This window comes from Chenopodium album, chromosome 13, assembly GCF_948465745.1.
Source record: "Chenopodium album chromosome 13, dcCheAlbu1.1, whole genome shotgun sequence".
NCBI classification, from domain to species: Eukaryota; Viridiplantae; Streptophyta; class Magnoliopsida; order Caryophyllales; family Amaranthaceae; genus Chenopodium; species Chenopodium album.
Window position 1 is genome coordinate 45,190,929 of NC_137846.1, and position 18,559 is coordinate 45,209,487.

Sequence of the window (18,559 nt, forward strand, 5' to 3'; positions counted from 1 at the left end):
CATCCTACCTCATTGTTTAGAGATGGCTAGTATTTCGTAAAAAATCATTGTATATCATGAGCAAAAGAGGGAGCTATTACACGATATTGGCAAGGATTTGTTTATTCAGGAGAGCAGGACAATTGCATTAAGTAGATTAATATCTTTAATTGTTTAGGCATTTTGGATGGATTTGTATTGGCCAATTTGTATTGAAGTTGGAACTTGGAAGTGATATTTTGATGGCTAATATGGTTAGTGATGCTTTATAAGTTAAAACAGCTTTGAAGATTGAAGTGGTGGTACATAAAGTTTGTGCGCTCTCCTCAGTCCTCAGCTAGTTTAGTTTGTCTGGGCGTCACTTTGATAGACTGAAGTGGCTGTACAAGAAGTTTGTGCTCTCCCTCAGCTAGTTTGTTCAGTTGTACATATCGATGAGTAAAATCTTGTTGATATACGGGGTCTGATAACTAAATTTCGTTCCATGTTGAGGTGATATACTGAATTACTGATTACTGATATTGCGTTGGCTGGTAAGCTAGAGTACTAACGCAAGGCCAAGTAAATTGTAATAAATGTTTTACAAAAGGCTTTGTAAAAGAAAATTATTAGAAACATTATTTCTTTGGTTACAAATTATTAAAAGAAAAAAAAAGGATTCCAAGCTCCCAAAACTGGCTAATTAAATTGAAAATTAAAATTTAAGGACATTAAAGATCCAAGAAATGTTAACTTTTTCATTGAAAACTTCCTTCCAGAATTTCCCTCCACATATACGTTGGTTAATTTGGTTTTGTTGTTATACATTTCTTAAATTATCAGCTTTTGTTTGGTACTCGTATGTCTTTCATATCTTTAGGGGTGTTAATTGGGTTTTGGGTTCGATTTATCGGTTTTCGGTTTGTAACGGGTTGAAATTATTATCGGGTCAGTTCGGTTTGGTTTTAAATAATTTCGGGTCGTTTCGGTTTGGTTAATTTTTATCACAGTTTCTTTCGGGTCGGATTCTAATCCGGTCGGGTTATAATTGGTTCGGGTCATAATCGGTTTGGGTTAAATTCAGTCGGTTTAAAAACGGGGTTTATCAGTTTAAATCGGGTTTTGGGTAAAACATATCGGGTCCTAATCGGGTCGGGTTGTAATCGGTTCAGGTCATAATCAGTTCGAGTTGAACTCCGTTGGTTTGACAACTTATTTTGCCAGTTTTAAAAGGGTTTCGTTAACGTATATTTTCTGGTATACCCTCAATATTCTTTAATTAGTTATTCATGTAGATCATACGGAGGATTAATTAGTTGTTTTGCTTTATGTTTTTTTTTTTTGTATAATGATTTTCAGGATCAAATGATAATAACAAATCTAGATTTACCTTTTGATTCAAATTTTTTTAATACAATTTAGTATTCCATAAGCCATTACTCGTAAAAGGACGATAATATTTTAGCATAAGAGTTTCATTGACATCAATCTTCCAAACCTATTCAATATAAATACTTCGTATTTCAAATTAAACCCTTTTGTTTTACTATCAAAAAAAAAAAAAAAAAAAAAAAAAAAAAAAAAAAAAAACTCTACGGTCATAACAGGTTACGAACTTACGGGTTATAAACGGTTTGGTTATAACCGGTTACGGGTTGTAAACTGTTCGGTCGTAATTTATTACGGGTTATAAACGGTTCGGTCCTAACTAGTTACAGGTTGTAAGTGATTTGGGTTTATCGGATTTTTGTCCGGTTTAAACGGTTTCAGTTTACAATGGGTCGGGTTGCTACCGGGTTCGGAAGTACTCGGTTCTGTTTGTTCTCGGTTTCGGTTTGTATCAGTTTGGCTTGATAAAGGGTACGCATCATTAACGGTTCTCAAACATTCGGATCGGTTCAGTTTCAGGCTTTGAAAAATCGGGTCGGGTCGGTTTACGGTTTTAAAATAACAGGTTTTTATCGGTTGGATTCCTTTTCGAAACAGTTTGAAACGATTTGGATTCACTAGTTCGGATCGATTTTTGACGGCTCTACATGTATTCATTGTAGTCCATTACAACAAAATGACAAATAAACTAAGGGCATGTTCATATTTACTGAACTGAGCTGAACTGAACTGAACTGAACTGAACTGATTGGAGCTGAACTGAACTGAACTGAACTGAACTGAACTGAACTGATTAGAACTGAACTGAACTGAACTAAGCTGAAATGAATATTTTATGAGAGAGGGAAATTAAGAGCTGAACTGAACTGAACTGAACTTATTGGAACTGAACTGAACTAAACTGAACTGAACTGAACTGAAAATAAGTAAATATGAACAAGCCCTAATTTTATTTTAGGGAAATCAGTAGAAATCACATATCTTGGGGCATTAGTAAGGAAAATCTTTCTTTTTCGAGGCTCTTAGCTTAGTCTTTCTTCTATTCCGCATCATCATCTCCCTCCAATAATTAGGAGAGCGTTTGACTAAATATTTGTGAATACATTACTCCAACCATTTCATAATGTTAGTCCCATATAATATTTTGGGCGTTTCAAAAATATATACCCATATTGATTATGTTCCATTTTTAAATTAATTTTTTTTGGAATTATTGGTTGTGAATTGATGACATGACTCTAATTAAGGAATTCTAAAAAATTAAAAAAAAAACCTTATAAGGAATTACGGAGTATTAATTTACCGTTTCATAATGTTAGTCCCATTATTTTGTAATTATGACTTATGCTTTCTAAAAAAAAAGTTTATAAGGTAAACTAATTATGAATTATTTTGTAATTTAATGTCAGATTTTAAATATTCTTCTTTTCTTATTTTATGTGATTGATTACACATGAAACTAACATTATGAAACGGAGGGAGTATCTCTTATTCAACGTCTCTAAATCTTTTTTTCTCTTATAAAACTAATTTTAAGTTCTGAACGACTAGACATGTGTCACACCTTTCACAACCCACAAACACATTGCTATTATGACTCATCACTAGCTCTTAGCACCAATAGCTAAGCTATTATTTCAAAAGTTTGGCAACCTAAACTCGAATACAGAGATTCTCATTTTTCATGTACTCTTAGCAGGAATAGCCGAATAGCTGGTTGCTATCAGTCTATCACTGGTTCACTACCTCTCCCCCCCTCTTTTTTTTTTTCAATCTTCTTAAGAGCCATCAAATTATAAGTAAATAAAAAACTCCTCATGACCAAAAGCTACATAACTCTATAATATCAATTTAGAATGAAAGAATATCAATACGTGCATTAGGTGCATACCTACACTAATAGTTAGCCATTTAGCCCCACTTAATTAAACAAACATATGCGGCCGTATGAAATCATACACCACTAGCTCATGATTCTAGTTGACATGTACGCATGTCAGCTTAACGAAACAAATTAGCAAAATCTCATAAAATATGTAAAAGAAAAAAAAAAGGTTGGTTATGGCTTTGGAAATTAAAATTTGTAGTGACATCTCAGTTGGAGCTGCTGACATTCATATATGAACCGTTGTGCGCTTCCATCGCCGTCTTAGCAACTACGTAATAATATATTGGTCTACAACTTAATAGTTAAATTGACAATTAATAGAGTACTTAGTAGGTTAGGATCTAGCTAATTAGAAGCCATATGACACCTTGACCTACTTGCATATTTATCCTATCCTCTTTACCTTTTTATTTTTATTTTTTATTTTTTTTAATTTTTAATTTTTTAAGATTCAACTTTATATTCAAAGTGTTATAAAATAAGTTTGTAGGGTTTTTGTAAAGCATAACCTAGATTGCAAGAGCCTAGAGAGCTAGGGTACCTAGGGGCCTCAGTTGGAATTTTCAAGAATGTGGTTATGTGTTATGCCATCAATCTCCCTTAATTTCTCTCAAAAAAAAAAAAACAAAAAAAAATCAATCTCCCTTAATTGAGCTCTCTTACTTTTTTTTTTTTTGGCAAAAGAGTTTGCTACAAGCTTTCCTTCGCCACTATGGTTCGTGAACGGGCGCACCATATCTTGTTGTGCTAGATTTATTAATAGCTAGCTCTTTACGAGTAGTGATTGTAGGTATGACTCATGTCCAAACTCTATTCACATGTACATATAAGTATATTTCATCATTATGATGGTGCTAGATTGAGAGTTCTCAACATGTATAATGTCACACTATTCAATTTTATTATGTGTTTGATACATCAACTTTTAATTTCTCATACACAACCTTATTTAGGGTATGTACAATAATGTACGTTTTGTTGGGGGTGTCAACCCAAGTCATACACGGAAATAATTAGAAAGAGTTGCATTCCTTTTAAGGGGGATGAAATCTTTAATCTTTTACCTTTTCATCTGTTTAATTAAATCATATATGAAAATAAATCACTTGATTTTAACTCCATTTCTTTTAGTCTAAGGAGATAAGGATAATTGTTACCTAAGTTTTATAGAGATAACAAATAGGTGAATTGTGAAACCAATACATACCCCTAAGTAATAAGTAATGGTAATTGTTACTCAAAACTAGAGCTGTCAATTCGGGTAAATGGGTCGGGTATGAGTCGGGTTAGTGTGAGTCGGGTCATCTCGGGTCCGGTCAATACGGGTTAATGTCATAACATATGCAGGTCGGGTTCGGGTTGGGTCATGCTTGAGTCGGGTCACGTCGGGTCATACATCTTATCGGGTTTGAGTCGGGTTTAGGTCGGGTTAGTAAAAGGTCGGGTTACATTCGGGTCGGGTGAAAAATAGGTCGGGTTGAATTCGGGTCTTTACGGGTTTAAACGAGTTAGGGTCGTTCTCAGGTTCGAGTTGGGTTAAGTTCAAGTCAATTATTTACGGGTTATAATCAAGTTGGGTCATTCTCGGGTTCAAGTCGGGTTCGGTTCAAGTCAATAATTTGCAGGTTATAATCAAGTCGGGTCATTTCCAAGTCGAGGTCATTCTCGAGTTTGAGTCGGGCTCGGTTCAAGTCAATAATTTGTGTGAAACATGTTTCGTCCCTGAAATTCGTCCCTAAAAACATGTTGTGAAACTAACCTCTTAAAATTCAAAGTGAAATATTTAAGGAATAGAGTTAGGATTCATTTCCGTTCCAATACCAACATGAGATAACGACCTATACACATTGATTCAATAACAAGTCAAGTTGAATTTGGGTCGGGTCAATAACAAGTTGGGTTGATTCGGGTCGGGTTAATTTGTAACAGGTCGGGTTGAAATTCGAGTCGAGTTTGTAGTAGGTCGGGTTAAATTCGGGTCGGGTTAGGAACAGGTCGGGTTGAATTCGGGTCAGGTTAGGAACAGGTTGGGTTGAATTCGGGTTTAGACGGGTTAAAACGGGTTTGGGTCAATTTCGGTTCAGGTCAATAGTTACGGGTTACATTCGGGTCGGGTCGTCTCTAGGTCGGTTAATGTTCTGGTTCAGGTCTCAAATACTCGGGTCAACTCGGTCTAGGGTTGGTTTTAGGTCGGGTTCGGGTCACCATTTTTTTTGGGTTTAGACGGGTCGGTTAATAGGTCGGGTTAGGGTCGGTATTTTGGGGCAGGTCAGCTTTTGACAGCTCTACCCAAAACTTTGTTACCAAACATTCGGTAACGCTAATGACTTAATAGAATATGTTTCCAACCAAAAAATCGCCCTTACAAAACATGCTCTAAATGTCCATCTTTCCCATTACTATGACATATTTTGAGAGGATATTGAAAAACAATTCTGTGCGAATTAGGCTCAAAACAGACAGTATCATTCTAATTTGGAGTAAAGTGAGCGTGCGACTCAACAAGTTGGATGACCGGGGCCCAACAAGTTTAACATATATTTTCAAAAAGTTGATATGCTTTTACCCTATTGTTAAAGGGACACAAAGGTTGGTTAGATTAGTTAGATATGTGATCCTACTTATATATACTTCATAAAAATTAGTCGGCAAAGCAAAACAAGTAAATATTCTTAATTAGTTGGTAATTAAAAAAAAAAAGGTTGCACTTGCACTTAAGTTGTCAATTAATGGACCTTTGATTTTGGACCACTTAATTCTCTCCGTGTAGCTGCAGCATTTTTACCAAGTATCGAGTCACAACTTAATTAAGGGCTAATTCAATCATTAATTAATGGATTAATGGTCCCCTTCATCATTGATTACGTTTATGCTCAACTATGGAAAGTATGACGAAAATGACAACTCATTTGACCGTCAATCTAATCCTAATCCTTGTTATTTATAGAATTATACATGTCAAACCTTATATTATATCATCATACATGTTAATATCCAGTCTGTTTAGTTTTATTATAATGTCAAAAGTACTTAAATCTACGCAGCAATTTGCATCTTATATTATAATAATTATCACTAATTATTTGCACTAAACATAATGTATAATAATCGTCGTATCTTCGTGCTACACGATCGGATTTAGTTTATGGTGTGTATATATATAATGTTTTACATACCATGCTAAAACATAAGTGTATATACTTGATTCTTGTCTTCCATCTATTGATTAATTAACATAATTTGATTAATTAGTTATAATCATTTGTGTTTAGCTTATTCAAGTTAATATCGACGATGGCTAAGCAAAGAGTTGTATGTATCATTGTTCTTTTGCTAGCGTTTGTTCTCGGATTGATGATAACGAGTGCTAATGCTCGTGTTTATCGTGATTATTTGCCTACAAAACTAGACACGATTGACATCTACCGTGTGTTTAAGGAACTTGGTTACGATGAATCTAAGCTCGAATATTTTCGTAGAAGATCCATGGTAGAGGATCAAAGAGACAGAGTTGCACCTGGAGGTCCAGCTGCTCAACATCACTAATTAGTGAGGTATTACTAATGTCTTTATTTCAATATAAACGTCTCAAATGGTTTTTCAAATAACCTAAAAAGTGTTTCGATTTGAAAATCTACTTTCTTACAAATTAAATGAGACGTTTATGTTGAGATGAAGAAATAGTCCCTCCATTTGAAAATAATAGTCATATTGTCCTCTTCTCTTTAAATTTGCGGATCTCAAAAGAGTTCAAAGACTATTTTTGGAGACCCCGAAAAAAAAAAAAAAGGGCCAATATATATCTTTTCATTTTTTTTTTATTTTTTATTTTTTATTTTTTATTTTTTATTTCCCTTCAAATATACAAGGAGAAAAGGGGAGGGGGAGCTACAAGCTGTTCTGTTTTTTAAGAAACAACTTAGTAGCTCATTGATGCTGGAAATTCATGATTAAAGTTTAGTGATCATTATTCCTCCTTTTAATTTTTAAATTTTGGATATAAAATGATCGTTACTATTTGATAGAATTGTACTGTTCTATCATGCTTCATGCATGCACAAATGTACCCCCCCCTTCAATGTATGTAATGAATTGAATGTATATGTTACCCTTTAAAATTATCCATTTTTTTTATTAGCATTGTGTTTATGCAAATAGAATATTCTATTATGGTGCAAAAACAGAACATTAGTTTGTTTTTTAAATATATTTTGAGTTATGTACATGACAATTTCTTATATAGCTAGCGACAATATAAATTGATACTCCCTCCGTCCCTTTTATTTTGCCGCATAGCTAATATTTGGGTTAAATTTTGACCACAAATACTCGTGTGTATCTATAAGAGATAATATAGTCATGTGCGATCTTGTTGGATTCGTTTCATTGTATATTTTATCATTATCAAGTTCTTATACAGTACAGATTAATTTTTACACGTCTGAAATTGGATATGACGCATCTTAGTGACTGTGAAAAGTAAAATGGAACAATAATATAGGGACATACAAATAGTAGCATGACTCCTTTACTTACATATAAGACAACTAATAAGTAGTAGTGTTATGACAATGATTAAATGGGGTTACCATGATGGATGCGGGTTATCCTAATAAAAGTATGGGGTTACTCTAATAAACAAGTAGTGTTGTTCTTTTAATCGTCAAAACAATCGAAAATGGACTACTTAGATGAACAAATAGAATAATTTTTTTTTAAAAAATTAATTGAAGTTACTTTATATAAGTTATTTTAAGTTACTCTTATGGACTATAGAGTTATCATTATGAATAAATGAGGTTATTGATGATATAGATCAATAGATAAATAGAGGTTATTCTGATAAACAAAAGTAAGTTATTATTATGATCTAAATTAATGAGGTTATTGATTTGGATAAATAGGGGTTATTCTGGTGAACAAACGTAGTTATCGTAGGCCACACCACGTGATTGCCCCCCCCCCCCCCCCCCCCCCCAACACACACACACATATCACTAACTTTTACCTATTGCTAAATATTTTTGTATATATAACTAGATGAAGCTTGATGTATGGTTTTTTAATACATAAATCTCAAGATATATTTTGTTTCTAAACATATATACTACGTTGTATATATACAATTTGGCATCATCATTGATCCTGTCTAACCTGACAAGTTATAACAAAATTATACATGCACAAGGTATTACAACTATATTTCCTTATATTTGAAGCAGAGAGAAAGAGCAACTATGATATTGATCTCCCTAACACTTTGTTTGGATAGGAAGAAATGGAAGGAAAAGAAGAGAAGAGAAATGAAGGGGGACAAAATCTCTTGTTTGGATAAAAGATTGGGGGAAGGAAGGGGAAGGAGAGGGAGGGATCCATTTTCCCTTTCTCTATAATAACCATAATCTCTCCAAAATTGGAGAGATTTGGAGGGAAAATGGAGCTCACCTCCCCCTCCCTTTCTTTTCCCTTCCCTTCCTCCATTTTCCCTCCCCTTCTTTTCCTTCCTTCTTTGCTATCCAAACAAAGCGTAACTATTATTGCTATTGATTATCTCTATCCAAAGCTTGTCTGAATGAATATGCAACCCTCGTTACTCGAAAGGATGCTTGGAACTTTCTTAAAAGATTTCGCCTGTGCATCAAAACCCCTTCAATTCTCTCTGAATGAATTTGTAACTTTGGACATTTATGAACATCTCCGACCTCGAGGGCGGGAAGAGTTCCATCAATAGACTGCAGATTGTAGAGTTGATAGAGATTCAAGGTTGCTAGTTTGGGGAAGCTTGTATACCCAAAATCAAGCTTTTCACCAATAAAAGCGTCATCTAGAGTTAGTTCTGCTAGATTAGGGAGCCCTTGAAGAACGTTTAGTGGATCGTCCTTAAGTCGCGAAGAAAACAAGTGCAATGAGGCCAAGTTATTGAGCTTAGCAACCCAATGTGGTAGCGTCTCCAATAAACCATGCAAGTAGAGACGTTCGAGTTGATGAGGTGGTGTTGTTATGTGTTGTATATCAAGAATCTTATCATCTCCCATTGATCCAATTCTAAGTGACCGAAGATGTTTCATTTCCTCTATTGCGCAACATAGTCGTCTTCCATGTTCTTTTCTAAGCATTGTGATTCTTAGGCTTCTTAAATGCTTCAGGTGCCACAATCCATCTACTATACTAGCTGTACTAGCTTCCACAATTGCTAATTTTTGCAACTTTTTCAACTTTTCTAACACTTTATCTGGTATCTTTGCAGCAGTTGTCTTTTGAGAAATAGAGTCGTCAGTCTCCCTAGGATGAGCAAGAAGATGGCGTAGCTTGCAGCAATAAGCTAGTTCTTTGGGAAGCTCAACGATTAGAGAAAACTTTAGATCTAGAGTTTGCAGATTCCAAAGATTTCCTATCGACTTTGGAAGGACTTTGATGTTTGTCCGTCTTAAGCTCAAATATTGCAAGTGCTGCAAATTTCCCAACTCTTCAGGGGCATTGTCAATTTGAGCATTATCGAGGTCTAACACTTTAATGAGCCTGGCAACTCTTAGGGGCGACTTGGGTGAGTTTAAGTAAGGTTCTGAAAATATTTCCGGGTTTGAAAATGAAAGGATAGTACGAGTCCTGGAGCTATAAAGGAGCTCCAAGTCACACTTGTTGGCGAAATTCTGACCAATACTTAATCGTCGGAAATGCTTGGTATTCGTAGAGGAGAATTCACTTTCCTTGGCCAAATGTAGAGAGAAACCCATGTTATTCGATTTGGGAGTGATGATCATCTCGCGTAGAATATCATGGACCTTGTATGATATGTCTCTTTTACTACTTTTGTAAACTCTGAATTTAGTCTTAACATCAACTTCAACTAATTTCCTATTCACGAGTTCATCCACATAATCCTCTGCTACCTCTTCAAGTGTTTTTCCTTGTTGATGTTGTATGAAACCCTCTGCAATCCAAAGTCGGAATAGTTTCTTACCGTTGATGGAGAAACCTTCAGGAAACATGCCAAAGTACAAAAAACAAGGCTTAAGATAATACGGCAATTCATGATAGCTTAGAAGCAGGATTCTCTTGGTGCTCTCAAAGCGACGATTGCCTCCAAGCTCAGTGCCAATGCTATTTCGCAGTTTGTACCATTCAGATATAGTTTTTTTCTTGGTGGACAAAAGACCAGCTACTGCTACAATTGCTAGTGGCAATCCATTGCATTTCACTACCATGTCACGAGCCGGCTCTTCCAGATCTTGAGGACATTGCCCTTTACCAAAGATTTTATGAGTAAAGAGATTCCATGCTGCTTCTCTAGGCAAAGGTTTAAGATCATAGATAAGACCCCCTCCTAATGATGCTTCCCATTCTCGGGCAATATTGCTTTCTCGTGTTGTCACTAGTATTTTACTACCCCTATTATTAGGGGGCAGAGCAGATTTTACCAGTGTCAACAGCTCTGCATCCCAAACATCGTCAAAAGTGACAATATACCTGCAAATTACAGAAGTCAGTCAATCAAAGCTTTAATTCCATTAGAGAGGTTGGCTACTTGAACCAAAAGTGATTATTCTGCATAGTTATCCACTGCAAAATTACAGAAGGATTGATATAAATTAATGCACCCAGAAATGAGGAATTAAGTTGATAAAGCATTAATTGTTAAACTCATAAGAATAATGATTAATGGAATAGTATTCTCATTATCTCATATCCCCTCCATCCTCAATTTATTGTGCTCAATCCTTATGCAGTTAAAATATAACATTAATTTCTGTTTGATCCGACTAATTTAGTCAATCCTTCTGAAATCAAAACCATATAGTATGGGCTTAAAACAATTATACCTTGTGCTCTTAAGGTGGTTCCTCAATGCACTGATAATATCATCATCATCAGAAGCGTCGACTATTAGAGAAGACTCAACGTGCACTTGTTTACATATGGTCATCAGCAGATTTCTCCTTTTGTAAGATTGCGAGACAGTGACCCAAGCATGGAAGTCAAAGGACTGATTCTTACTGAACTCTTCATACACTCTGTGGACAAGAGTTGTCTTCCCTATTCCTCCCATACCCACCACTGCAATTACCAAGCAATTTTCTAGCTTCGAATTCATTGATTGAATTAACTTTTTTTTACAATCTTCAATGCCAAAAACCTCTGAATCATTTATGAATCTGGAGAAAACTCGAGGGTCTTGCGAATGAAATTCTTCCTCTGTAGTGCTGAATTGATATCGATTCCTTCTGTTGTATATCTCAATTACTTCTATTTTAATGTCTTTGATTTTTGACGATAACTCATGCTTGGGTTTCAGCTGCGACACACAAACAACTGCTTTACCAAGCCAGCTTCTGATTCTGTTTATCATCGTGATGACTTGGTGATAGGAATGTTGTGGTGATTGTTTCTGCTGCTGCTTGAGTAGAAGAAATTCATCTATGACAGCCTCGATATCATAAGCAACTGTTTGCACTTGCATTAGCCACTCGTTGATGGTATCATCTTCTTCTGCTTTCTTCTCAGCATTTTTGAGGACTGCTTTGATGGATCCTAGTTCCATTTTTAACTCTGTAACATCTTTCGGGAGGCTACCTAGAAACCCTGCTTCCGCTGCTAAAAATGCTGCTAGCTTCTCCATTGCAAGGCTCACCATACTCTCAGCCATTTTTCCACAGAAGTTCTATAAACCAGACAAGTTGGCTCAACCCTGCTTATAAAAACACTCACCACAAAAAGGGTTCTTACTTTCTCATATAAATCATACACCCAACACAAAATACTCACTCAAAACCTTTAATCAACTAACATATCTAATTTATTTCCAAACATATTCATAACTAGAGAATATTCCCCTCTAGATTTTTTCCATGGGAGGTATTTTGTTTTCCTCTAGGATTTCTTCCTTGGGAAGGTTTTTCTAATCTGCATTGTTAGATTTATTTTGCTTTTTTGAAGGTTTTTTCTCCACTATCCTTTTTCCTCTTTCTTTTTCAACTCTTTTTTTCTGGTCTCAATTGTAAATTTTTATAAAAGTTTCTACCGGTATTTTTTATCGGCGGTAAGCCCCAATTTTTTTTTATTTTATTGCTCATCTCTATGATGGTGTTTATCCTAATAGGTTTAATTTCTTTGCTTGTCTCCCAAAAATTGAAGATTTAGGATATCATGTACTTTAGAAGTATTTAGAAAGTCATATGAGTTTTTTCACCCAAACAACTATTCATCCGTGAATCTCAAGCCAAGTTAGTGCTAACTCACATATTTTTTTTGACAGAAACAGATTGTATTGGTTTACATACAGTTTTTTATTAAGGCTATTGTTGAAATCCTTTTATTATTGTAAAAAAAAAAAAAAAAAAATCTAATTAATTTCCAACCTCACTCATTTACACATTGTTAATACTTTTATTACGTATTTTATTTGGCTTGTATTAAGTTTTGTGCACAACTTATTGAAGTAATGATTTTAATAGATACGGATTAATTATTCAACTCAATTTATTACCTTTGCCCATGCTAACAAGGTTTTCTTTATTTTTTGGTTTGTTCTTGAAAGTTCATAATGATTCTTTGTAGATTTTTGGTTACTACCTAAAACAAACTTAGAAGATAAATTAGAAGAACTACACAAAGAATAATACAATAAGAGCATAAAAACATATAACAGAATGACATAAAACATATACAAACAAACATAAGTAATATGGAGTACTATATTTAAACCAGGGGTGAGCAAAAATTCTGGGTACCGAGAATTGGAATCAAAACTAGTTAGGAACCAACGGGTTTGGAACAGGAATTGGACTCAATGGTTTCAATTCTGAGTATTAAATTAAGGAACCAATTACAATCGGTTTCAATTTCAATTCTTAATTTTTCGAAATTGGAACTGATTGGGTACTCAATTACACAACATACTACCTCCGTTAGATATTATTTGTAACTTTGGGGCATTATTTAAGAGAGATAAAAAATTCTAAAGTTGCACATAATATGTAATAGAGGTAGTATATAAAACTTAATATATTTTATACTAGTTAGTAAAACTAAATATGTATTATTAATGCCTAACACAAATAAATTAGCTTAATGCATATATAAATATAAGTATAATCGTTAAAAATAAAAATAGAAAAAAATAAGTATTATAATTTGTATTATATTCCAACAATTATATACATAAATGGGTATCGGAACCAGTATTCTAATTCCTAAATTTTATAATCGATTAAAATGGTTTCAATTTCAATTTCGAATTTCAAAACTCGGTTCCAACTAAATCCAAGTCCGGTTCTTAAAATATTGACCGGGTACTCGTCTCACACACCCCTATTTTAAACTGCTGGGTGGATATACCAGTATATACCAAGCATTGTACATGCGCCTATGACATAAAAATTTCATCCCAAAACAAGGATAAAAGTTACCTAAACCTAGATGAAGCCCGTGCGATATTAAATTTTTAAAAATTTATTTTATTTTATATATGTACTAAAATTTGTTATATATTTAGATAAAATTCATAATATCAAAAGATAACATTTTACAGCTCGTCTTGTGTGCGGTCGGCCACACCGTGTGACCATTTAAAGTAACCCCTATAACATTGATCAAGTAACCCCTGTAATACCAATCAAGTAACCCTTATAACACTCACTGAGTAACTCTATAACAATGATGAAGTAACCACTTTAACACTGATGAAGTAACCCCATTACATTAGCAAAGTAACCCCTATAGTGGCCGGCCACATATAAGACTCTGTGAACATTTTATATATAATTACTACCCTGTTACAAATCGTTGCAAACAACCTGTAACGGAGGTAGTAATTTAAAGTTAAAATTTCATTTGACAATTTTGTTTACATGACATTTGAATTATTTTATTTTAAAAGAAACTAATAATCTCTTATTTTATAGGCTAGAATTAAAATTTATAATCCTACGTGACACGTTAAGAAAATTAAATCCTATATAACTCTCTAAAAACTCAGAAAAAAAACTCCCCTTTATATATACTTCGTATATATTAAATTGTTCCATAAAAAATATACGGAGTATATTCAAGCTTAAATCTAAAATCATCTACCGAATTATACACTACTCCCTAACCTTTTTTTTTTTTTAATTTATTGTAAACCACGCTACTCCCTAATTTAGTTTTCAGTATAGTCAAGAAAATCCACACTCAAACACATGAAATTCAATATTACTATACCTTTAATCAAATTAAACACAATTACAATAACTATAATGAAAAAATAAGAATAAATGTAAGCAGCTAGAAATGCAGTATACCTGGCAAATTGAAGAGATGAAAAACAAGACAAGGTAGCGAGTCCGGTGATCAGTTGATCAAAAGTGGATGAACAAGAGAGTTGAAAAGGGAGGATTAGTTAGGAGTTGGAATGAGGTTATAAAAGTAAACTTTAATTCCTTGTAATTTCCGATCTGGCCGCCTAGATAGAATACTATTTTACCCCTAAATTCATCAGTGATACATTCTAGTCAAGTTTGTCATTATTAACCAAAAAGATGTCAGAGGTTGTTTAAAAGATATGAACCACATACTCCGTAATAGTCATTAGTCAACATATAGTATGCCAACTTGTCCAATAATAGAATCGTTTTCAACATTTTAAATGGAAAATAATTTTTGTAAACAAGTATACATAATGTAGAAAATTGATTTTGACATACTTTTACGTGGAGTTAAGTCAAAATATGGCCTCATCTTTCAAATGTGGCAAATTAGTTCTCATCTTTCGTAGTATTTTATTATTTGTATTTCGTAGTATTTTGATTCCTCATCTTTCAAGTGAGGCAAATTAGTCCCTCAATCATCCATGACTTACTTTTTCGATGAAAAAGGCGAGTCACCAAAGTTTAGGGACTAAAGCACTACAAGAAAAATGTCTTTTCGTAACGATTATTTCGTAGCGATTGTAATCGCTACAATATGCAAGTATGTTTGTGAAATAGTTAAGGAAGTCGTATCATTTTACAATCGTCATGGTTTTCCCATATAAAATCGATACGGAAAACATAATAATACATATCCACACTATTTTTACACATTTATATAATTTTGAGAAATCGTATAATTTACAATCGCCACTAAATCCTAAAAATCGATACGAAAAGCCTTTTCAACACTAGATATATAAATATTGTTTGACAAAGAATACATAAAATATGTCATAGTTTATTGGTGAAACATTTAACATAAGAGTTTGAGGTTGCATGTTCGAATCTTGTAAAGATCATACAAAGGCTAAGACAACGAAGGATATTGTATCGAATGACCATTCGTTGGGAAAGCTTTTTGTTGCAATTACAATCGATACTAAAGGTTAAAATAATCGCTATGAAAAGGTTATTTTCTTGTAGTGAAGTGTCCAAATGACAAATAATCTAATATCATGTATCACTAATAAGTAAAACTGGTGTCGCAGCCAGGCAATGAAACAACGACATTTGACATTCTAGTTTTTAGTCAACTGTCGTGTCACGCCACGTAGGAAAAAAATAAGTATTATTGTGACACATATGGTGCTAAGGGTCTCTTCTGATTTACTGAGCTGAATTAAACTGATTGGAGCTGAAACGAATTGAACTGAAATGAAATGAATATTTTATGAGAGAAGGAAATTAGGAAAAGAACTGAACTAATTATAGCTAAACTGAAGTGAAATTAAGTTGAAGCGAACAAGCCCTAAGTAGGCAATTTTGGATAGATTTATTAAGATAAAATTGTTGTATAGAATTTTATTGTGGATAGAGTTCTAACATTTCATATATACAAAATTTATTATTCATAACTTTTAATAAAATTATACTCCCTCCGTTTTTAAATACTTGTTATATTTCTCCATGCACGGAGTTTTAGGAGAAATTGGAGAAAGTAATAAAATATGGAGGTAGTGGGGTTGGTGGAAGAATAAAAAATTGTGAAAAACCAAAAATAGTGGACTAGTGGAGAGAATTGAAGGAAAGAGAATATGAAATTAATATTCTTAGATCCACGTGATGATCACAGTGGGGCTCAAGTGTGGGATGACTTGAAATATTCCCTACAGTTTTTTGGCGACTCCACTGGAGGAAGATTTCTATTTTAATTCCTGAAATTTATTTTGGCAATGATTTAGAATGAGTGGATGAGACTCGAAAAGTTCTAAGTATTTCATGTGCGTGATTTTGATTGACATTATTGGCATAACCATAAAAAGGTTCTCATTGGAAAGACCATCCTAAATGAGTAAAAAACATAGGATTTTTACACGTAGGAATCTAGGGAAATATCTTTTACAACTAAAGTCGAAATAATGCTTCGAAGAAACTGGAAAATTTAAGAACAGAAAGCTGTCGAGGCATGTAGGAATTAGCGCTGAGAAAACAGCGTCAACGCCAAACGATGGCGCTGTCGCCTGGCGAAAAGCTTGTCGTTTGGCGACAATGCCAACGTCTGGCGATAACACTATTTTCTCTCGCCGAATTCTTCCACTATCGAGCCAGAAATCTACCTTCTTGTTTCGACTAGTTTTCTAGTACTGTTTGCTCAGTTTTACTTCCTGATTGAGTTTTTCCCTTTTTTATGAAACCCATATATATGTGTTCTAAATATGGACATAACCCTCTAGGAATTCATGCTCCATCTACCCAATCGAACGCTCCTGGCAACGAAGGGTACATCCGAGATTGTTGAATTCACCAAACCATGGAAACGAGTTTAACTCGCGGGGTCCCATCCACACGCGCCAACCCTTCCAAAGGTAAGGCTTCCGCGCGGTGCATCCGGACTCATAACCATAGGCCCTCTTTGACTAACCCATATCCTGAACTTTAGAGAACTAGAGCCATGGTTAGGTTGCAAACTCATTACATCATATCGTGACTATATGACTACTTGTGCATTATTTGTTGTGCATACTCTATGTGTTTTTCCTAACCGTTTTTTTGACTTGTGTATAAGTTAAATAAATAAAATAATGACTAAAAGGACTTTGCTAATTTAATTAATAATTGATTAAAGTCTAATAAATTGATCAAACTTGACTTAGTACGACTTTTAGGCTAATCCCTTTAGAGCAAAGTACTGGAAACAGTCCCATATTGATGTTCCAGATTGGCGCAGAGGTTTGGATTGTGGCGCCACACGCTAGTGTTCGGCGCCAGGTGACGATCTTGTCGTCTGGTGTTGGCTCTCGACGTCTGGCGATGGTATTGTCGTCTGATGACAGCCTGTATTTTTTGCTCTAGTCTTCACGACGAGTCAGTCTAGTCAATCTGCTAATACGGTTTAATCACTTTATTAATAGCAGTAATTATGTACAGTCCTTAATCGAGTCTAGGCACATAGTCCCATGGTCTCACAAAAGAGTCAAAGTATGTCACTCACATTCACATTCACTATTAAAGCACACACATATAATATGTCACATCTTGACCATGTCTAGAGAGTCTTCTATACGCGTCTTTCCGTCATTTTTTTAGGGGGATAAGTCGGATATTAATCCTCTAATAAAACCACACTTTTTTAAAACCTTACTTGATCTTCAAAAATATACCCCATTTTTTGTCTTTTTGTTTCTAAAATCAATAAAGTCAAATAAAATTCGAGTCAAGTAATTAAAACAAATAAATGGTTTAATTTACAGAGCTTGATCAAGAAAGGAAGGGCAGCTAATCAAAGACAACACTTTCATTCAGATACTCCTTTTTGACAAACCCATTACTCGGAAAAGGAAAGCTAAGAAGATCATGGCCTCTCAAGAAGAAGTTAATGAACTCAAGAAGGATGTAGCCAACCTAACTAAATTGATGAAGAACATAGCTCTTCAAGTTAATGACCCTATAAGGAAACAACAAATGGAGCTCATGTAAGAAAGCTCGAGCAAGATATCCAATGACTACAGGTTCTAGGGCATTAGCTCGCAAGGGGTCTTAGTGGACAAGGAACTTCTTCCGCAAAAGTTCAATGCCACTAACATCCCTAAGTTCAAGGCAACAGACAATCCCTACTTCCACTTAAGAGCGTTTGAGACAATAATGAATATTAAGGGATAAGAAAATTTTCCATACATTGTTTTCTTTATCACTTGAAACTGTTTTCCAACAATGGTTCTTTTCCCTTGACAAAGAGAAAACCTCTACTTGGGATGCCATTGTAAATGCTTTTATTGATAGGTATAAATGCAATATTCAAGTTGAAACCGATCATAGGGAACATGAGATGCTCTAACAAAAAGAGAATGAAGGGTTCACTTCTTTCTTTAATAAGTGGAGGGAAACCTCTACTAAGATGATTAAGGTACCTACCGAAAAAGAGTCTGTGAGATTGTTC

The 18,559-nt window shown here is 34.4% G+C and overlaps 1 protein-coding gene across 1 annotated transcript; it reads right to left on the bottom strand.

Annotated features, from left to right (window-relative positions):
* Nucleotides 1-8,343: 8,343 nt before the first annotated feature.
* Nucleotides 8,344-14,658, bottom strand: LOC145574806 (disease resistance protein RPM1-like). The gene is made up of 3 exons (XM_081632667.1): nucleotides 14,515-14,658; nucleotides 11,056-11,921; nucleotides 8,344-10,702 (listed from the first exon to the last, which is right to left on the bottom strand). Exons 2-3 carry the CDS (start codon nucleotides 11,877-11,879, stop codon nucleotides 8,776-8,778), a joined length of 2,751 nt encoding a protein of 916 aa, XP_081488793.1. The 5' UTR covers nucleotides 11,880-11,921; nucleotides 14,515-14,658; the 3' UTR covers nucleotides 8,344-8,775.
* Nucleotides 14,659-18,559: the final 3,901 nt, after the last annotated feature.